This window comes from Centruroides sculpturatus, unplaced genomic scaffold (assembly GCF_000671375.1).
Source record: "Centruroides sculpturatus isolate CEXI.00-Female unplaced genomic scaffold, Cexi_2.0 scaffold213, whole genome shotgun sequence".
Lineage (NCBI taxonomy): Eukaryota > Metazoa > Arthropoda > Arachnida > Scorpiones > Buthidae > Centruroides > Centruroides sculpturatus.
In genome coordinates, this window is record NW_019384355.1 from 263,993 (window position 1) to 287,589 (window position 23,597).

Here is a 23,597-nt window from a genome sequence, read left to right on the forward strand (position 1 = left end):
CTTTATGTAATTGTGATGTTTCTTGTTTCCTGTAGAAAAACTCTCGCAGTGACTGTATTCGTTTGTAGTGTATTATTATTATTATTATTAAACAAACATATGTTTGTTATAGGCCTATATATGTAATCTTTAAATTTATATCGAAAATTGTTTTCTCCTTGAAAATATGTAATGGAAGAAATAAAATAGATGAACATTTGTTTCTACCGATGAATTAAACCTGATGATAATATATCAATACGTTTTATAATTGAAATATATATGCTTAAAATTAATTTTATTTTTTTATGAAACGTCTAAGAGAAATATTTTTTAATGATAGAAGATGGAAAACATTAATCGCGAAATTTTAAAATATAGTATGTTATATGCAACGATTTAAAATGTAATTACTAAAATAATATATATATATATATACATACATGCTTTATTATAAATGAATATAATATTAGCAATTGAATCTAAAAATTTGATAAATGAAAATTTTAAATACTGGAGCAGCAATTCAATTTATATTCAAAAATAACAATAGGACATAATAGTAGAGAATTTCTTATTAGAATAGTAATTTATGCTGTAATCAGAACTATCGCTTGCTGGAAGAAAATTTTTCAGCCAGAAAAGAAATTAATTTCATTGTTGTTTTTCTTTCTAGACCATTTATCATCAGAAAGATAAAAAAAAATAAATGTGTGTGTGTGTGTGTCTGTGTGTTGAGAGAAAAAAAGAGAGTTAGTAGTATAAAGGATTAATAGTATTTCATTCTGCAATCTTAATTAAACATGTCGAGTAAAACTCAAAAACTTTTATGGTTTCGTTCCCAAATGTATCATTTCGAAGATCTTTTATAATTCTTACAAATTACACGAGCAGTAAACATCATAAAACATGCAATTAAATATTTGGATTGTCAACAGGGAACAGGTGACAAGTCTTCTCGAAGTAAACTGCCGGTTCTTGATATATTTAGGAACCAAATTTTGCACCCTTTTGATTTATCGTTTCTCTACATCAACAGAGACGTCGGACGCGTTGTTTTTCTAGACTAGAGTTTCCGTGATTTATGTATCCGCTAACATTGCGGGAGATACGATCGGGCTGTTGGGACGATCTCTTCCTGTCATCCAACACCTTACAATAGTCCCTTTGTGTACCTCATACCCACTAAAACTTGCCGCTTTTTAACAAGAAACCTTGTTTCTTAGAATCTAGTAACATGTTTCTTCACATTACTGGTGAAGATCACTAGGTAAATGGTGTTTTTAGATGACAGTTATGATACGCTGGTGAACACGAGTCAAAAAGTGCATCACTACATAAATACACCCGATCTTCATTATATTTGCAGGAGTAGAAGGTCATTTTGGTTAGATCGTCTTTCAAACCTCAAATTATTGTTATTTTACCACTGATAATTATTGAGATAAGAACTATTGAATGTTGTTTTACGCGCATTAATGAGTAATTTAGAAATTAAAAAAATTATAGGCTTTGTTGAACTTGTAATTTCGCATGATTGATGGAATGAAATTGTCTATTATGTTTTATATATGTAGTAAGTATATAGGCCTATAGCTTATACTATGAAAACATATAGTTAGATATAACCATAAATAATTTACAAAGATTTGTACTTGAAAGCGACGAAAATGAAAATTTGATGATCTTCCTTACTAATTTGAATTAAACTAAATTAAAATTAATAAAAATTAAAATTAGACATTTCACAAATTATTGTTAAACCTATTTTAAAATAACGAGTTAGAGTAAGTATTATTCTCTTAGGATCTTCTTAAAGATGTTAAAATTCTTCACACAAAATTCTCTCCGCAACACGATATAATTGGAACTGTAGCACATTATAGGAATTTTGTCACGCGGACATTCATTTTTCTTTTGGTGTCAAGGGACCACATCCCTTAACTTCAACTGTCATCTTTCGATGAAAAACTTGAACTTTCTATCATAAAGATAATTAGTTATATCTCTTGATAATTGAGGAAAATTTTATACTTTATGTCATATTTATTACAAGATTTCGTCGGGAAATAACTTATTATTACGGAACAGTGAACGAAACTTTTCAACTTTTCTACGTTATAATGATACAATTAAAATAAGATTTTTACTTTTATCTTGTCGCTAATTGTTTTTACGAAGTAATTTTATATCAGTATTTAACAGAAAAATGTATATTAAAGTTTGTTTAAATGATGAAACTAATGTTGCGGATTAATATGAATTTTTTTCTTTCTGTCTTAAAATAATAATTAAAAATAAGATTTCTTCGATTTGAATTTGATCGCCTTATCTTTTCTTCTTTTGTAAATTTTCTTTTGTTTCATATAATGAACAGAATTTATTTTTAAAAAGAATATGTTTTGTTAGTTTAACCTGAATTCTTTTAATGACAAAAAAACAAAAACTCTCTTAAAATTAAAAGGTTTATCTGATATCAAATTTGTTTTGATGCTCTTGCATATTTTCTCTCAACTTTTTCTAGTTTTAAAAATATCTAGTTTTAAAATTTGATATGTATGTATATATTTCTTTTACTTTTCAATATATTTTTATACGACTTTTTCGTTACTAAAAACAGATAAGTTTCTTTAAATAATCACTAATTAATCTCTATTTAATTAACTATTTACTTTAACTTAATTTGATAATGACAGTGTTAAAAATTACTTAAAAGTAATATAGGCAGAGAGAATAAAACAATGAAAAATAATCAGTTTATTCTTTTAAGGAATTTTGTTTCATACATAAAAGGTGCTTTTAATAAATAAAGGGATTAATACAAGCGCTTTTGATGGCGTGGGAGTTATCTTAAAGTTTTATTCAATTATTTAATATTTAATTATCTTATATTTTAGCGTTAAAAATATGTTTTTGATGTATATGAAGAGGACGTAAGCATTTTAGACTCATACACTCAACAAAGCTCTTATTTTTCTTTACAGTCAATTTTAATTGCAGCTTTTCTGCACTAAAATTCCAGATAATTCGATAATTTTCAGCAAATTTTGTTAATTATTGATCTGAAAAGTGTAAAAAACTCCATTATTTATGTTTTATTTACGATTTAGATAGATGAATACAAAACAAAACGAATAAAAATATATCTGAAGAACAATAAGAAATTCCATTTAGTTTTTCGATTAGATAATGTAAACGGAACATTCGGTAATCGATGCATATATACAAAAAGAGGAGCCTTTTGTGCTAAACGAATCGATAGGTTGTTGTATCTATAATACAATATCTTATTTTTGTTCGATCGGTTTAGGAATAAAAATCTTCCAAGATCAGTCAATACAGTCACTTCTATAGATCCACGCTTTTACCTAAACCATACTAAATTTATAAGAATTTTTCTGAACTTTTGATATAAAGCAACGTTAAAATAATGTGATTCGCCCCCCGTTCAAAGTTGTAGTTCTTTAAATTTATTTATTTATTTTTCTAAATAAATGATAAAAAAAAAACCACTACATTAATAGGGAACAATACTATTTTTAGACGGTAAACTTTATAAATTTATTTATTAACATCTTAAAATCATATTTATTATCATAAATAACTTAAAGAATGGCCTGTATAACCGGTTTATTTTTGTAAACCTCTAAAGATATATCATCCAAACAGGATCGCTACGTTTGAACCCAATAGATACATTCACATATAACTCGAAAACAGGAAACGATTGGAATAAAATACGGTTAGGGAAAAATAAGAGAGAAACACCAAATTCTGAATCCCCATTTTTCTAAAAATCTTTATAGATTCTTTGACGAAATTGCCGAATTGAGACTCGGAAAAAATAAGAGAAAGTACTTTGGGGACCATTCACACTGGAGTCGTTATAGTAACGTTGGAGTGAAGACGTTTTCTAAAGTTTAAAGAACACATTTCTATTACACAAACTCTTGAATTCGATTGTTCTTCTGTTACCGTCCAATCACAGAATAGCCCCGAGCTATAGGTCGAAAAGGCTCTCGCAAATCTATACTCTTTACACGCTGCAAATCCATTGGAAGTATAAGGTTAATTCCTACAGTAAAGTTGCTACGTGTATTGAAAACGAAATTCTATTCCAGTGTTAGTAAGCTTTAAAAAAAATCGTTTGACTTAACAGACTGATGGAATTTCATCAAAGGTTTCGCATCTGTTAAGACTTTATTTTTCAAAAAATTTTTTAATAGTTAACACTTAAGAATAAATGTTTCGAAAATTAATTTATTCCTGGCGTGTTTCTCTTGAAAACTGATGACAGTTTTTTACTATTTTAATCGATTGACATTGTTAAAGAATAATATCGCTTGCGAAAATTAAAGTTATATATAGATCTTACATAAACTTTACAAAGATGTATGAAGTGTATTTTAAATATAATAATTGTGTATTATGTATGAAAATATGAAAACTTTCATTATAATAAATTACTTCAAAGATTTACATATTTCTTTGTGTAATTATTTATGAAATTAAATTTTCTCTGAACATAAAAATTACAAGAATAAATTAACAAAACAAATAATATTTTTTTCATTTGTAGTAAAACGTATGGCTAGTTCTTTATTGTGAATGGTGGAACTTTTGTCCTACCCACGCACGGACCTACATGACGGTAGATATTGAAATAGATAAGCTTCCTCTGTAATTCTAGATGATCATTCAATAGTGTCATTTAGTTCTTCCAATGTCTTTTGTTAGTCCCTTTCAGTGCAGTTCCTCTTTTATACGATACGATTCTTTGAAGTTCCATATGTTCATTCGCTTAGTCATATCCTATATTAGTAATGCTTTTTAGAGAATTGCAGATCAATCAAATATTTTTCCATCAGTTAGTGTTTTCGTTCTGGTATTTTCTTTTTATAATAGCCATAGGCCTATATCTAATCAGCATAAATATCTTTTTTGTAATACAAATGATTTATTTTATGTTTTTTAAGATTTTTATCTGACACTGTTTTAAAATAATCTTGTTTAATTATAGAGAAAACTGTGCTTTTTTGTATTAATTTACAGAAAAATTTGATTAAAAAATTTTTAGCTACGTTGTGATCATAATTATTTTTGTTACGATTTCAGACATAACTTTGAAGGTAAACTAAGTCCTGACTAGTTTTTTTAATATCTGTGACTGAATATATATTTTGATCATTATCAAAATAATTGAAGAAAACTTCTATATTCGAAATAAAAAGAGTCAGATCATATTGCCATTCTTATAATAGAAAAAGTAGTTGCATTTCCTTTACGGAAAATATAATCCGGTTATAACATGAATGAAATGTCGAACGCAACGCTTTCATATTAAAATCGTCCTACCTACGAAATCAGAATAACTGATTATGCAAAGCAGTATTTTAGAGAAACTAAACAATATAAATCCAATATAAATGTTCCACAATGTATACTCATGCAAATTGTTCTATAAAATTATAGTAGCAACAGTTGGTAAGGAGGTAATAACCTCGAATTTGTGAGGAAATCTAGCATTAGTTTAGTCATACGAAAGACCTGTTTCACTTTGGATAAATCAACAATACTTTATGAAATTACTATGTATAATACGCATATGTATGTACTGCAATATCATTTTAGCTTGGTAAAATAAACACTTACGAGTTTCTGTGGAGATGAGGCAGCCTCTTCAGTTGGCAGATGTCTGACGGAACTCTAGCAAAATGACCAATAACAAACAAAGGGTTGGAGAGAAACCGCTGCTTTGTTGATGAGTTAGGGATTAGAGAAAGAGTGGATAGCACAAAGGTTGAAGTAATCCATTGTAGACTGGTCAGCCCTATAGGTCATCTCTGGTCAACCATATCAAATTTTCCTCTTCTTCCTCTCCAGGGAAAAGTAATGCCGTATACACGAGCTAACTCGATTGACTTGTTTGCAGAGCACAAGCCTTCTTATTATCCTCATCTGAGGAAATGGAATTGGGGAATAAGAATAGTCTGTGATATAAATTTCTTGTTAAAAAATCTGATATATTCTTAAAATAAACAGAAATCTCTCTAAACGGTATAAACTAATTGAAAAGGAGATTATTTTAAACTTTAACTAAATTACAACCAACCGAAAATCTGCCATAGAACTTTAGTTTTAGGAATAGTTCGAAGATTGACAGATTAAGGTATAACCTGCGAACTTTGCGACCAAATTGTCAAGATCGAGATAGATAGACTTGTCTATTGGTGTTGTTCTCAAAGAGTACCCGCTGACAGTTTAGAGATTTGGGAGGATAAAACTGTCTAGTGATTGACAGTTTTAAACTATCCTCCTACATCAACAATATTAAGAAGAAAAAATTTGTCAAAAATAATTGCTACATTTATCCTTCTTTTGATCTGACAATAGTTTAACCGAGTTAGTGTTTAATATAAAATTTGGCAAAAATAATAATTACAAGTTACATACTCATTGAATTTTTAATATCATCTTTTAATTGCTACACCTTTTTTTTTTTTATTTTTAATCAAAGAGCTCGCGTGAACAATTTAATGTTAAATTTTAACTACAGAAACTAAGAAAATGATATAAAAATTAGATTATGGAATCTGGAAGAATGCGAATTAAATTAGAAGCAACAAATTGTATTAAATCTCGATTGAAACATAAACCGGATTATTTAAAAGCTCAAATTGAGAATTAAAAGACTTTAAGAGGAAAGTTATAGGAAAGGGCATTTTGGCCGTTTGCCATTTTTAATCGAAACTCAATTTCCTTCGATTACAAAACTGGAAAAATTCTCTTTAAGCTAACGTAATAAAATATCTGTTGAATTAAAGCTTGATTTAAAATCACTTATTAATTAACAGAAGGACATTATGACAAAACCAATTTACCATTAATGATTGGAACGTAATTTACAGTCCAGCGAACAAAGAATAAAGCTTTGAAACAAAAAAGAAAATTTGAAATCATGAAAAACAAAAATTTATATTCGCGTTATAAGTATTTTCGAGTAATAAAGTTACATAAAATGTGTTTAATGATGATTTTCTTTAAGTGTATACGCGTTCGTGCTGCCATCTAGTTGATGGAACATCATAAAAATGATCAATATGTTTATGTTAAACGAAGGCATTTTAAACTTATTCTTACCTTAATTGGTTAGCTCGTTTAAGGAATTAAGCAATCATTATATTTAGAATGGCATTTTCTCTCTTTAAATCTGATAAAAACCTTCATTATCTTTTGAAGATTTGAAGGCTAAAGATGTAGGATTACGGCTCTATGCTAACATAGGTGAATGGTTATAAAAAAAAAGTGGAACCAACTGTAGGAGATGGAAGATGAGCGAATGAGTCATCCAAACTAGACTTATCTGTCAGACGTCCCAGAAGCTGCAGAAGCTTCAACAGACAATGTCGTAGCTTTCTTTTTTGATGGATGTTGCTCATAAATTGCTGATATTGAGCTTCCCCTCTACACTTCACTGCCTCCTTCGAAAACCGGAGAAGGATATAGACCTATAATGAGATGCCGATTGCTGTCCACATCTAGTACTATGTATACGAGATGTGGACTGCAATCGTCTGTGAGGATGTCGAAAAAATATTGGTTTTTTTCCTCCTAACTCTCGTACAGCGTGTACAAACAAGCCATTCCTAAAATGGCTGCAATTTTCGCAACTGCAAAAAGAAAAAAGAACCTGATTAAAGACGATGTCGCGAAACAACTATTTCCATTTCAATTTGAATAACAGAAAATTTCAAATTGAAGAATATTTTTGTTATAATTCGTTGCTCGGGTCTGGACAATCAATCAATAAATCGACTTCTGGATCCAGAAGTAGGAGTCACCACCTTAGACTACATGGCTTGGAAAATAGGCAACGTCACAGTAAAGTTGTGACATGCAACGCTGACCATGTCATGACTTTTATGGTGTAGATAACAACATGTTTGGACTGTGGACATAGTGTAGCTTAGATTATAAACAATGTGTCGTTACCGTGCAGCAGGAACAATAATTTCAAACTGCTTTCGGTTATAGAGCACTTCTCTTCCAAAACGTTAGTAAAATGCAGTTTAATAGAAAAATTGTAAAACTTTATAAAAATTTATATAATGTCACTGATATAAAAACTCTAGAAAGATATTTTTAGTATACTCTTTTAACAGACTTTCTTCAAATTATTTCATCCTTTTCTTTTTATGCGTGCAGTTCCTCTTTTATACGATACGATTCTTTGAAGTTCCATATGTTCATTCGCTTAGTCATATCCTATATTAGTAATGCTTTTTAGAGAATTGCAGATCAATCAAATATTTTTCCATCAGTTAGTGTTTTCGTTCTGATATTTTCTTTTTATAATANTATATAATGTCACTGATATAAAAACTCTAGAAAGATATTTTTAGTATACTCTTTTAACAGACTTTCTTCAAATTATTTCATCCTTTTCTTTTTATGCATCTCTTCGTCTCTCACTTTTCAAGTAAACAATTAAAGAGAAATTATTAAATTTTTACACGAAGACATTTTGATTGAAACTTCAAGATAATGTTCGTCGAAACAAAAAGATTTATGAAAGATTTTTACATGTATAATAGCAAGAAACATTTTCTTTTTCGAATAAACCAATTTATCTTTCGAGATGTTTTGTTTGGCAAGATATTCTCCTCGGTTGTTATTGTTCCAACATTGATTTAACATATTAAACTCCTCAATTCAAAATATATCTTTAGGCATAAATTTGTTTTGAAAAATGTTTTTGAATTTACACAACTTTCCATTAAATCCTATATGAATTATTAATGCAAGTATTTCATTTTTATTTATCTTGAACAGCGCATTTATGTAACGAAAAGTGCAAACATCCATATATAATATTTTTTGTGTTAATATTTTATACAAATGTAACAAATCTTTAGTGCTATTTTTATATATTTAATTAAAACAAACAAACATTTAAAATTTTGAATAGTTAATTCAGTATTCAATTGAAAATCCCAAATAGGAAATTTACTATTTTAAATTCAAATGAAGTATTACAAACAAATTAAATATTGCTATTATAAAAAAAATCATTTAAAATTACAATAGATAAATCAAAATAAAAGCTACAACAAATTCGTGACTAGCTAGTAGTTAAAAGAGAGTAAAGAAATAAAGTACGTTGTTGCAGGCAGCAGCAAGAGCAGTTCGATTTAATTCACTAGAGTCTGCAGCAGGAAAAAAAATTTAATTCTAATTAAAGAACTCAATGTCGCCGATAATGTATTTTATATCCCTTAATGTCAAACAAAGTTGAATAGAATGAAATAGAAAAGAGGGGGAGAATTCAAATAAAGTAGAAGACACTAGGTATAGTTCATATTCTTTAATCCAGGCTGGTGACACGCAAGACTGTCAAAACGAATGCGTGTTGGTAGCTTTCTAACTAGTGGTGTCTCTTGGCCTGTGTGCCATTAGGGAGACAGTGTTAGAGTGACCAGAAATAACATGGCGTAGCATCACGCTATGTGTCAGTTGAACTATGTGGTATGTCCTAAGATATCACGGAAACGTTGTCTAATGTCGCATAGAGTGTAAAATGACGTTGTTTAGAGTGCTTTGAACTCTTTCTTCGAGGTAACAACAATAGATTAAATATATTTTCTAAATTACTTCATGCTATAAAGAAATATTCTTTAATAATGTAGCTTACATGCAAGAAGAGAAGGCGAAAAATGTGGAAGTTATTGCTTAATTTTTTTAAACAAATTTTTCACAAGTTTAATACTTATGCGATCTATATTTAGGTTATGTATTTTTAATACTTTTTAAGCGCGAAGTGACGTTAAACGTCGAAGATGAACCCTGTTTGTTGAGACTACTAAAGTCTATGATCAACCCGAAACACTAGAGTCACGATCAATGGAGGCAGCTGTGTAGTACAGACAGTAGTTTGGTACGTGATTTCAAGTCTGGAGCCCCCGATCGATTTTGACGCCAAGATCTCGGTCACGTGACAGTACGGAAAGCCGACTTTATACGTTCTTCCGTCCCCGATTTTCTTCCCCCAATTCGGTTCATTTGGAAGGAGGGTAGACGGAACCCTCGGGGACTATACATGCCTGTACTGTGGGCAAGAGAAGGGACATTTACGTCAGCTGGCGTAGGAATGAAGGAGAAAGGACAGACTGAATGCTTTCCCCTCCCATAGGGACATCATTGATCGTATAAGCCCAATCCAAGTTTTTGTTCTTGTGTCAACGGAGTGTGACAAATGTTTCTAAAAACTTTAGAAACAGATAATATTTATTTATTTATTTATACCCTTGTATGAGTTTTAACGATAATCTCAATAAATAAAAACCGATAATCGATTAAATAGTCACTTGGAGTGATTTAAATCTAGTATTATTTTTCCAAAGAATTAAACTCACCAATTGGAACAATTCAGCTTATTAAAATTATTTCAGCTTTTAATTTTCTTAAAAACTTTAATTAATAAGTTAAAAATAATTAAATTAAACAAAATATTCGAGAACATGAACCTAATTTTACTCATTAAATATCGTGTAAAGTACATTCAAGCCTGATTATCTATAATGGCGGATAATCTCTTTTCCGCCAATTAAGCCATATTAATTAAGAGTCGAGAGAAATTTCAGTTAAAATTTTATATAATTTACAACATGCATTAGACTAAAATATTTTATTTATCATTTAATATTTAAAAATATACAAAAAATATCACGATTTTCATAATGTTTTCCGAATTTTTTTCTTTTCAATCTTTTTTTGTAGTCATTTTAAGCGATTCTTTAGAGCTTCCATTCAATTAAAGAAAATTTGATTTTCTTTAATTGACTGAAGCATTTTATCAAGTGGAAAAAATTCTGTGAAACAAAAAAGCGAATTAATTCTGATTAATTGCTGGTTTTAACTGACTATAAAACCGGATAAACGAAATATTTTCATTTATTTAATTTTAAAATAGTATTAATTGTTAATAACTTAATTAAAACTTTCTTTAAAAGTAGAAATCTTTTAAGTGTTCTAATTTAATTATTTTGTTTTTTTTATTATTTTAAAATCTGAACGATTTTTAAATCGGATAAAAGTGAAGGAGATGATTGTAGGCTGTTAGCACAGTTTACATTCACGACAAAGAAGTTTTGTTGTTGTGGCAATCCGAATAATACTTGGAAAGTTCGTACTAATTGCTAAAGTTCAAAACGTTGTAATTTGTTTGTCCCGAGCGCGACAAGTGTCAGAATTGTCTCGTGATTTCTTCTACTAATGCTATCGTGTGCTCTGCAGAACAAAACCGATCATTAGACAGAAGATTACACGATGAAAGGATAAAATACACACTCTCTAGTTTCACGCTGAGCACGATTTACTAGGGAAGCAAAATTGAACAGGAAGCATTGGATAGAGTCGCTGTTGTTGTAAAGGTCTACGTAATGATAAGGTAGAATACAGCTCAGACGTATACAATTCATCTGAAAATAACTATCTTAATACCAATCGATCGCTAACTTAATATTAGAAAGTTTTCTAATGATTTTATTGGGAAAAGTTTAGGCGAAGAAAACATTAAGAGAAATATAGTCAAAATATTTACGAATTAATGATTAGTCTATGTATTCGTGACAGATAATAGCTGGTTCTTTAAAAGAATAAAATAAAATAAAATTACGAAATTATAGAAGAAATGAAAAATATTGACATTTTTAATTCTGTTAATTCAGAATTATACCTGCAAACTTTAATCTGTTGAAACCATTGCTGATAATATAAAGAAGAAAAAAAACTTTGACGAGATACTCGATTATTATATTCCTTTTATATAAGAAATATGCCAAGTGATTAGTGAGCCTTTCATAAAAATTTTCATCAGGAAATTTTTAATCAAGAGTTTTTATTCAGGCTTTATATGATTAAAATTGCTACATGTGAAGTATGATTAAAATTTTTTAAAAGTTTTTAACAGCAAGAGGAAGTTTAGAACTGGTATGTTCTATATGTAATATATGTGTGCCTATAAATAGTGTTATGTAATTTAAGTTCGAAGCTAGTGATAAACTAGATGTTTAAGCTGCCAGATGAAATTTAAATTAGCAAATAAAGAATGCCATTCATCGAGTTAGAACACTAGTAAAGCGAGAACCATTTATAATTTTTGAATATTTAGAAAAGAGATTATTCGGAAATTAGAATAGCTCGATCAGTGATTATAAAACGATCTATTTAAATTTCATGCATTTAGGAATTAGCCGCTTCTTAAGTTTGATAAATCACCAAAATCACTACCTTTAGCAATATTTGTAGTAATTACAACATTTTGGCAGGAACATCAAAAACTCAACTCGCTTGTGCAAAGAACATGTTTGCGTGAGTCAATTGTGCCAATCAAAAGCCCGGCTATGGCTCCACAGTCACGCCACAACTTAATAACCCTATGTCGGCAGATCAAAGATCTTCTTTGTAACTAATATTGCTGATTCGCAGTTTTTTAAAACTTATTCAGTATATAAATTGTTAGAACTCCGTCTTGATACAGCCAAAGACCTTAATTCGTATTGTTCGATAGTCATTGAAAATGAGCGCGTATAAAGAGTTTAAAATAATCGAACTCAAACAGGAGGCCGTAGAGGAATAAGAATTCTTTGTAACTGGAGAGGGTGAGTAAACTCTCCCAGAGGCGGAAATGAACCATGGGGTGCAATCAAAGAGGGATCCATACAACTCTAATCATTGTTTGGTGCGAAGACAATACTGTGCCGCATCGTAAGCTAATCAGGTTTGGGAGAAGTCTGACTCATCTCTGTAGCTCGGGAGAACATGACTGAACAGGGTCAAAGGTTAGATTTGGAAAGTTCGATAGTCCCACCATTGAATTCGCAAATACATCATGGATAATCAACCGTATCTCTCCATATGTGCTGCATTTACAAGTTTAACACACAACAGGGGAGTACATTTTCATTAATAGCTAATTCGAAGAATTAACGAATTAACGCTGGAATTTGCGAGGTGTTCTAAAGTAATAAAAAATCCTAACTAGTCTATATCTAAATATTAAAAGAAGGACAAATAAAACGAGTAAAAATGAATATTTATTTGATTTTTGAAATTAAATTTAGAATTAATTCAGGATAGTTTCCTCAATTTAAGATAAGATAATAAATAACGAAAATGTAATTAAAACAGTAAAAAGCTGTCTGATTTTATCAATAGAAATGATCGTATTGCACAACACAATTAATCTTATAGCCCGGTCAGTCACTCTCTTCACGTTATCAATAACAATTATCTCCAGTCGTACGATTGTTGACATCAGTTAGCAAAGTCAGATTATCATTGTTAATCCGTGGCTATTGGGCAGTCGCGTTTCCGCACCATTGCCACCCACTCCTCCCTCATTCGGGTGCAACTTGACGAGTCTCTTGTCTATCTGATTGATATCCTGAATGAACTCATTTCGATTCAGTCGCCTACTCAGAGCGCGACTCATCCCTCTTCCATATTTGCTTCCTGTCTGTAATTATGGAGTAGCATCGTTACATCATAACATAAACTTTCCTACAAAACTATATAATAGACTTCCCTATCAAGGACTGTTATTTATTGTTTGACATTTCGGCGAAATTTAACTTCCATAATTGAAATAAATGACCGTCTACATTGACGTTTACAGAACATTCTCAAAATTGTACTTCGATAGGTAGTTAATATATTTAGAAAATATACAAAAATACAATCGATTTTCTTAAAATTTATTTACTAGATGAGCAATATAATTAAAATTTTGTAGGAACAAAATGAAGACAAAACTTTGGACACAGGCCTACATCAGGAATCCTCATTTATTAGCAACATATTTATATATTTATTCGCTCTATATCCAGATGACGGCGACACAAGTTTATTTATTAAAGAAAATCATTGTAAATTTATTAAATTCTTGCTAAAGTTTTGTTAGTAATTTTAAACTTTTACTGAGACGAAAATTTATAAGTAGATTATAAAAATAAATTTGAAAACACCACGATGACAATCAAGGCTGGACGTTGATTAAACTATCTTATCTTAAAATAATTACTCAGCTGCCATGTAAACAGCGGACAAAAACTTGCAGAATATCCAGAGACTCTCCAGACAGTTGCCAACTACCTTGTACAGTACTTCCCCAACGAAGTAGACCTAATTCAGTTTAGAAATGATCGACTGGTTTGTCTGTTGTGGACAAACCAAGATGTTTTATTTCTTCGAGTAGGCCAAGCTACGACAAACTTATAGTAACTTTATCGTTTACCTTTAAAGTAGTGCTTAAAGTTTAACTTTATTCCTAGTATTTTTCATCGTAGTTTCTACAACACGTCATTAAATACTTCAGTGTTGTGTCACTTTAAAAATTTAAACCATCAATTTAATGTCGACAGAGGAGTAATTAGTGTAGCCTGCAGTTGGGTAAACAATACCGAACTGGTGATGAAAATGGCAGGTTAGCAACCTTGTTCCAGCTATAGTAACTTGTTTCCGCTTAATATAGTTGCCATGTTTCTACTGTATTCTAGTCGTGTTATTATTTTCAATAACTATTAATTTCATTCAATGACGTAAATATAAAAACATTTTCATTAAGGAATTTAATAACTAATTTATCTAAATAATGCAACACAATTCAGTTTTAAAATCAAATTCGCATACTTCTAGTTTATTTAAAATAAAACGAATATAAAATTATATAAAAGAAATTTTTTATATGATAAAAGTATTTGATATAAAATACAATAACAGTAGCAACATTATTTTATAAAATAAAAATATATTTTTCTCATTATTTATTTTTTAACCTTCTTCGTCTATTTTGTTTTTTAGTTCCGTAAGAAAAATTAAATAAATAAAAATATATTTTAATATTTTTTTATTATTTTTAACTTTTAAATTTTAATAAATATTAAAATCAGTACAAGAAATTTTTTTATTTTTTTAAAGAATTAAACAATTTTGTTAAGTTTCGAAATGTTTTATTTTTAAAAACTGAAATTTAAGTAAAAAATTTCTTTGTTTATTCAAATCTTGTCATAATTTTCTTCTTATTTATTTTCAATTCTCACATTTATCTTGTTTAATTATTTATTCAACTCACATTTATTTAGTTAGAAAGGCGATAATCATTTAATTAAATTCTGTATAGCTATACATACAATATATATATATAGAGTCTACATTGTTTTATAACTATAAATAAAGATTCTAGATAACTAAGATTAAGAACTTTGTAATAAAATATGAAATTAATAACCATAAAAAAACAAGCATCACAGAGATAATTGCATTGATAAAATTGTATTATAAAGTGTTACCTGACAAATTTGGAAAGCTTTTACGAAATTTAAAAAAAATTTACATCTTTCCAAATATAAAAAAAAATTAAATTATATATAAGCTTATAAATATAAGAAAAATATTAAAAGTAATAAAAAAAATTCAGGTTTAATTTCTAAAAAATTGCATTACAAATCAGAATATTCTACTAAGAAGAGGGAGAAAGAGAGAGAAAGTTAATCGTTGAAACCCAGACTTTATTCTATTCCTGTCTTAACTCTGATAGTGTTTGAGTCTCAAAGGACGATGAATAGTTGTAATCTTATTTAAGTAGAATTCTTTTTCCTTCTTTTTTTAAGTTCGAACTGAATACTTGATGTTTACCACTAAAGTCTAAAACGGATAGTATATTGTATGCTTATTTACAAACTGAATTTACCGGAAGTAGTCATGTTTTACATCTAATATGCTTATTCTTTGTTACACTTTTCCATTTTTAACTTTTTTTTTAGCGAGTAAATAAAGAAAAGCACTTCTTTGTCTATTTACCTTCGTGAAAAATATTCCGGAAATCAACTGACTCTTTTATATTTTTCAATCATGTTTTATTTCTTTACTCCGTACGGCTCCTCTTGATTTCTTTTCTACTACTATTACTACTACTAGTAGCAGTAGTAGTAGTTTTTCTTTACTTGTTGTATTCAGTTAATGGAAGAATTCGGGTGATAAATCTTATAACACGTGTCATATCTAGAATCACGAATTTGATATATTTTTATGTAATTTTAATCTATGGTAGCATGAAACCTGTTCGTTTTGATTCTAACGTTGTAAGAAAAAAAACAAACTTTAATCAAAAGTAGAAAAATAAATATAAATTTATGCATTTTAAGTATTAAACTACACTTAAAAGTAATAAAATTTTTGTCGAAATTTATTATTTTTTTAAGAAATAAATATAATATAAAGTGTCAAAAAAGATAAATATGAAGTCTTACTTTACTATTTATTATTTTGTCATCCTAGAAAAATATTATTTATTATTATTTACATAAAAGATCAAAATTATTATTATTATTTTTTTTTGCCTTAAAAATATGAATTTATACAAACCTGTCATTATTAGTCTATGTGTGAATAAAAAAAGAAGCATTTCTTGCATTTTTTAAAGTACTAAAAATGAACTTTTTCGAGTATAATATTTGGTATTATCTTCGGAGGGATAATTTTTTTTAAAAGTTTGAATTGCTTAGGTTAAAGCGGCACGCATAAATATAAATGGGGATGAACCATTAAGTCTATTAGATTGAACGGAAGATACGATGAAATTCGACACGGATAGAGCTAATGAGAATGAAAGAGCCAATAAAATTTCGCCATTTACGTCACTGTTTAATAAATCCACAGTCATCTTGTAAGCAGACAAAGAACTTGACGGTTGCCATAGAAACTGCTTCGCTCCGAGGGGTCAAGCCTGCTTCGATAAGGTGACAAGTGAGGAGCAGCCTAAGTAATGGGTTTAAGTATCACAAAAATAAGCGACAGGAGGAATATGCGAGAGGGAAGCGAAAAAATGGATTAATTTGCCATTTAAATGACAACTCTCTTCCCCCAATCTGACACATCAACGCGGGCGAATATGAGTTCACTGCTTGCATTTAAACAGAAATAAGTTGCTCTTGCCAAAGACTTTTTTTTTTCTTATTTTTTGCGTGCCAACGAGTTTCTAATGTCATTCTGTGATAGATTGGCACCGTTTCTGGGAATGTTTGTGTCGTTTAAACTAGTGTCTAACGAACTATGACACAGAGGAATAACACTCTAGAAACATACAGTTAAAAATGTTTCCATTTTTCATCCGCCAACATTGCCACACTTTTCGAGATATATGTTAAAGAATTATCGAAATAACTAAAGCGGCCGACTATCAGCTTGACGTGTCTCAAAGGAGCGCCCAGTCACTTTTATTTTTCTATGCAGGATTGAAGAGGATCTCGAGTAATTGGCTACGTAAACAAAAATATTTCAGATTTCAAATCCTCATGAATCATCCATAAGTGTTATCAATCCCATTATTAATCATTGGAGCGGCATTTTATTCGAATAAAATTGGATTTCAGAATTTTTTAAATGGAAATTATAAACGAATTTTCAAATTTTTCAACGATCCTTAAGTCCCCGGGACTATAAATGTATTTATTTTATCCTCGGGCATAAAAAAAAATAATCAAATGTATGCCGATATTAATATTTATAATCTTATTTTCGCGTTATATGGTTTGTTATAAAAGATTTTTGACTGTTTTTCTTTCCGTTGACGTTGAACTGAGATTAAATTTTTAGACAGTAGATTCGTGTATACTTATCTTAAAAACGAGGAATTTGTAGGCTCGCCGAATTTTCTATTCTTATCAGCCTTTAAATATTTGGCAACATTAAAAATCCGGTTTACTTAAATAGATAATCTGACGTTAAGATCAGGAAGAAAACATAAGGAAATCGCGTAGAATATTGAATAACCAAACTATTTGCCAAGTACAACCATCTGTCAGGAGATTTGAGAAGTCAAAATAGGGACCAAGTTCAATTTTGGTAACTTGGAAATTTTTGTGTTTAAAGTCAACACGTGAAAATCACACGACAAATGGAAAATCTTGGAGAAGTTAAACACACGGTACACAAATCTTACATATAATACATATAAAAAGAATTTTATAAAAATAACTAAAAATAATAAATTTGCCATTTCGAAAAAGATAAAAAGATGGATGTTTATTTTGCATATTTCCACAAAACGTTGGCGATCGAAACTTTGCAAGACAAAATTCGATTTTACTTTTTAAAACGATCATATTTATTGTAGTCGAGCGAATGATAAATGGTATGGTAAATCCAATAGTTTACACATCCATTGAAGTTTTAAAACTGAAACTCCGTTAAAGGAGTTGGTAGCTCATTGACAAAGCCGTGTTCTATGAGTCTCCGGGTTGCCCTTATCTCTTAGAGAAAGAACCATTTCTCACAGTCCGAAAGTCATGTCCACTTATCTATCCCCGTGTGTGTGTGTGTCAGAGGGGCTGTCCCCACAGCTAATTCTTTCCCTTATCAGCCTGGTTACAAAGACAGAGAAAGGGTCACCGATGAGCCAAAGACTACATTACAGGCAATCGTTAGATTAGAAACAGATAAAGCATCGGAATGATTCGTCTGTAAGAACTGAAAGCTTCACGTAGGTCTCATATGAAGCACCTTTTATTAATGGATCCGATAACTCTTCAATTGTTTACATTATTTTTCTTTTCTAGGAGGAGTTTTTTTTTTATCCATAACGATCCTTATAACAAATAGAACGATGTGCTGTTAACTTATCCTAGCTTTCTACTTTCATTCTTGTTATTATATTTTATTTTATTATTATTTTTTTTCGGTAAATTGCTATAAATATCGCATTTTTCCTTTCGTTACCCTGAAGATAAACACTCGAAGACGACTTTGTTACCGAACTCTTGGCTGTCTATTTTATGAGCCTTATAAATTACTTTCGTTCAACCGTGTCTAATTTCGTTTTATTTCGTTAATTATCTCTTCTATTATATTACCTACTAATCAATTTAACCAACCCACATGATTTCGACAATTTTTATACTCCTTTTAAAATCAAATTTTTCTTTTTTTCTGCCTTTCTGAAGGCAAAAAAATATAACGAGGAGAAAGAAGAGGGGAAGAAACTCGTATTTTGAATTCGAGTTTAAAATTTAGAATTTAATAATCGTTGAGAAATCATTGAGATGGAAACAATAAAAAATTAATTACGTGGCTGTTGCTATAATTAAAGATATTATCTACTTAATAATTACATGACGGGTTCATAAATATTTTTCTGTTTGAAAGAAGGCGCAAAAATTATTATAATTGTTTTTTTTTTGTATTTTAAGAATATCTAAAAATTTAATAACAAAATCATAAATTTTATAGATAAAAATGCTTTTATTTTATGGAACAAAGTTTCTTCGAGTAAATAATATGAATATTTTTAGAGTGAAACAAATGAATGAAATAGAGATTTGAATAATGATTTTAAACTGAAATAAATAAAGTATCGTGTAATTTCTTGTCTTATTTTCTAGTTTCATATCTCATTTTCATGTTTGGACTAGATAAAACCATATATCATTTAATAGTATAAAGGTATAGCCTACACACTAGACAATAAAGGTTACAGACTAATAATGAAGTGTTAAAATAATATTTAAAGTAAAAATAAAGTTATAAATGCTTGCTTTAGATTAAAAAAACGTATGAAATAACAAAAGATAAATGCTTTTTAGATAAAAGGTGAGGTAAGCCATGATATGAATCCTGTTTTTAGACCAAAAAAAAAAAAAGTAGAAAAAATAGTAAGAAAATAAATTTTGTTTCCATTCTTATTTATCTGGCATCTCGTTTTTAAAAGAAATCAGTTAGTGCTTTTAATTAAATACTAATGATGTTAATTTAGCACAGTAACGACTAAACGACGCTGCAAGTAATATCTTCAAAGATATCTTGATAGATAAGGCGTAAATAAAAGAAAGGCTTTCTATTGCTGTTTCGCAAACTATCTCTTTTACAGACTTGACATAGCGACAACTTCACCGACAAGAACAACTATTTTCGTCGTGCAAAAACAATACCAAGAAAAGAAATAGAAAAATGGGAGATCTGGCTGCGCTTCCTGTTCGCCTCTTCTTATGGATTGTGTGCTGCAGTATCAGAAGAACGTTATCTTTTAGGAACGATTTTAGCTCGGTCGTATCTTATGTCGCGAGATAACTGCTTAGTACAAATGTACACATTTCTTCTTTGCAAAGACGGTATTATCTTGCGATTCAAAAGCTATTTGCGGAATTAGAAAGAGCTAAAAAATATCTACAGATCTAAGTAGCAAAGTTACGTGAAAACGATTTGTGTGGCTGGGAATGTCGATGGAATTCATATAAAAACTACTTCTGTAAACCTAAATAAATAGATTATTTTACGTTATATTTTTCTAGTAATCTATATTTAATTCAAGTAATGTAGTCGAGATGTAATTCTGTTTTGATCTAATATTGTTTTATGTATGTTTATAGAGGCGTAGAAATGTTTTTAGTTTATGAACTTGGCTCTACTTCTTTTTTATTTCTCGTAAATTTTTGGTTGGAGCAACATCTATAAAAGTATAACATGCCATCCCGAATTAGTTTTGGTAACGTAACAGTTGTCATTCTACAAATGATGAGTGGAAACGACAGCTACGTAATGCCAAAAGACGGAGGAGGTCGTATGCGAAGTTTGACAGAAAGAGGACGCATGCCTGTTAACATTTGGCAGAGCAGTTCCCTCCGTTCGTTCGACAATGGCGACTGGTTTTCATTTCCACGCGTCGACGCCAACAGTCACTAGAAATTCAAGATGCTCTTAAGCAAAGACAATTTTTCGCTTGTCACCGAAAGTATGTCTAATGGAAACAATTTTCTAAATAGATGTCGTCGAGAAAGATTGTTAGCGATAAGTTTCTGTCCAGTAGAAGGAGGAGCGAGTAACCAAAAAAAAAAAAAAGAAAAAAATAGAGTCGATCTTATTTGTTCCTGGTATCTTTCGGCCTTTTCCCAATCTGCCATTCATTAAACTCGGTAATTAGACACAGTTCGTTTCAGCCCCGGTACAGCAACCGTGTCCAAATAAAACGAATGTCCTCTCCTTTTCTCCTGGTTTTGGGTTAGACAAACGATGTGATTCAGCCATGCGGAAGATTGTCCCGAACAGGACGAAGGAATGTAGTATATGTGGTCGGTGGTTTAACAGAGTCAAATTGGGGAAGGGGAAGGGATATACATCCCGTCCTTATGCAGCTGGCATTCGTGTAACGCATGGCAAGCTGTGTCAATTGGCCTGTCACTGTCAGTCCTCTCCCTACGCTCTCGCAGACGACAATGTAATAAGAGGCTCGTCACAATGGGGAATAGCAATGTCACAAATATTCTCCCCGGGAGGGCCATTGAGCGAGGACACTGCCACCGAAAAATGTGTGGAGATCGGTTGTTCTGCGCCAAAGTTTTGTTAGAGCAACACGCGGCCAATATTCGGCCAGATAAATCAGTTATGAAACGGTTACGCTTAATACCTGCATGCAAGCAACCGGAAATTGTTTAATAAAGCCAGTAATGGTGAAACGATTGGATTTGAAACTACTGCTATTGGCGTGCGGTGTATTGTGTTATGTGGTGTTACAGTTGGAATGCGACCGGCATTTATAATAGTCTACAACAGTTTAGCTTCTGCTGTTGAACTCTGTTATATTTCTAAAATATTTATAAAGTGAGAAAGGTAATAAAATAAAGCAAAGCCATTTATTTGAAATAATTACATCCTGTAGGATCGTGTATCTCTAGTTCTTTTTCCTATCGTCTTCTGAATGTGCGATGTACGTTTTCGTTGCATGAAATTTTTGTCTTCATTCATTTCTAAAAAAGTTTAAAAAATTAATGCTTTTTCTATGTATTTGAAGTTAAAATTCTCAAGCTTTTACTCATTTAATTTCCAATATTTGATCGTATAATTCATGTATATAGGTTTAATTAAACCGCAATCATGTAACCAAATCCGCAATGAATCGGGATCAAAGTTGGAGCTATGTAATTTGAACAAAAGAAAATTAGAATTTAAGCTTATCCTACCTCGTGTTATGATATGTATGAAATATAAGACATCCATTTTCTTGCACCACAACTTGAAACATATGTGATTTACACCTCGTCCGAGACGAAAGACAAACTAACAAGATAAACAACGACCCATCACTCTGTCTCCTCAGCGAAATCAGAACTGAAGCCGGTTATTCCCCACCACAAGATACTAGATCGATGTCTGCCTGATCGCCATAGAAATATTTCTGTCGCTCCATTGTCTGCCACGTCATTTGTCACTCCTGCAGCTCCCTTCCTTTTCCACGTCCATACAACATCTGGTCGAAATTTACTTTCCACCAGAATGTTGTTTATCCCATATAACTTTTCAGCTATGCGAAAAGCGTACGCTTCAGGGGCATTTAGATCTACTGACTTTACTCAAGTCAAATTTGTTTGTGACTTGTAAAGTCGAAAACAGTCTTGTTTACATTACAGTCTTACATTAGATTTTCAGTTGTTTATTGCAACTACTTAGTTTACAAATGTATTTAAGTAAAATGTTTATATATGAAACTGATTGTATGAATTTTTAACTATAAAAAAATCTGTTAAAAAAAGTTAATTTAATGTTTTATCAAAATAAATTATTTTTTTGTAAATTAAGTTTAAATTTTTAACGATTATCCAATATCGGATGATATATAATGATGAATAAATAAAAAGAAACGAGAGCAAATTTAATCAAATATGAAGGGAAAAATAACATATCGCCTATTTTATAGTATTTGTCCTTTTATATACTTTTTATTTTATAGCACATCTTATAAAAGAATAATAGACTCTCAACTATCTCGATTTTTTCTGTGTTTACTATCAGACTTAATCCGATGGAGAAGATGAGGTCTTGAAAAATAAAATTGCTAGATATAGATAGGCCTTGTATTTGTTAAACTTATTGACTACTTTAGTAAAGTCTACATAAGTTGCTTTCGACGTGACTGATAATAAACAATATAACACCCTTATGTTTTTTGTATTGACATTTGAAGCAATGCAATTATCAAATGGAAAAGAAATTGTAATTAAAAATAAAAAGTAATAATATATTTATTTCGCTTTTCTTTTAAAATAAAAATATTAAAAATATAAATTCGTTTTTGTAATGCTTTGAATTTAATAAATAAAAAATGATTTTAAGTCGAAAAGTAAAAATGAAATTATTTATAGGTAAGTGTTTTTGAAGTTTTAAATTATATATACAACGTATATTAATTATTTTTGAGAATTTCGGTTTTAAAAGCATTCTTTTGAAGAGACAATCGTTTTTCTCTTTGTCTATCCTATACATATTTAAACAAAATGATTGAACTTTAAAAGATAACGACTAAGTTAAAGTGCGATCATCAAACTTTTCAATAAAACGTACGCTATTTGTTTAAAAGTTTACATTTTAAGTTACGTTTTGTAATAATTTAGATGTTTTTTTCTAGAAAAAAAGCCATTACATTCAAGACATCAATTGAGTTTACTTTTCCTTTCCAAACTACTAAAACACCATTTTGGCATAACTGTTTGACTAACACCGTGACCAAATCCTTAAGCACGTAGTCAATCTCTCAGTAAGATGAAATTATTTTGTGTACTTTTGGTCGATTGGAA

The 23,597-nt window shown here is 30.0% G+C and overlaps 1 protein-coding gene across 1 annotated transcript in view; it reads right to left on the reverse strand.

Moving 5' to 3' along the window:
- Positions 1–22,253, reverse strand: part of LOC111639379 (plexin-B-like) — a 27,373-nt gene extending 5,120 nt beyond the window's left edge. Inside the window, exon 1 of the mRNA XM_023385256.1 lies at positions 21,987–22,253. Coding sequence (XP_023241024.1) covers positions 21,987–22,048 — 62 coding nt within the window. The 5' untranslated portion in view covers positions 22,049–22,253. The remainder of the gene's footprint in view (positions 1–21,986) is intronic.
- Positions 22,254–23,597: the final 1,344 nt, after the last annotated feature.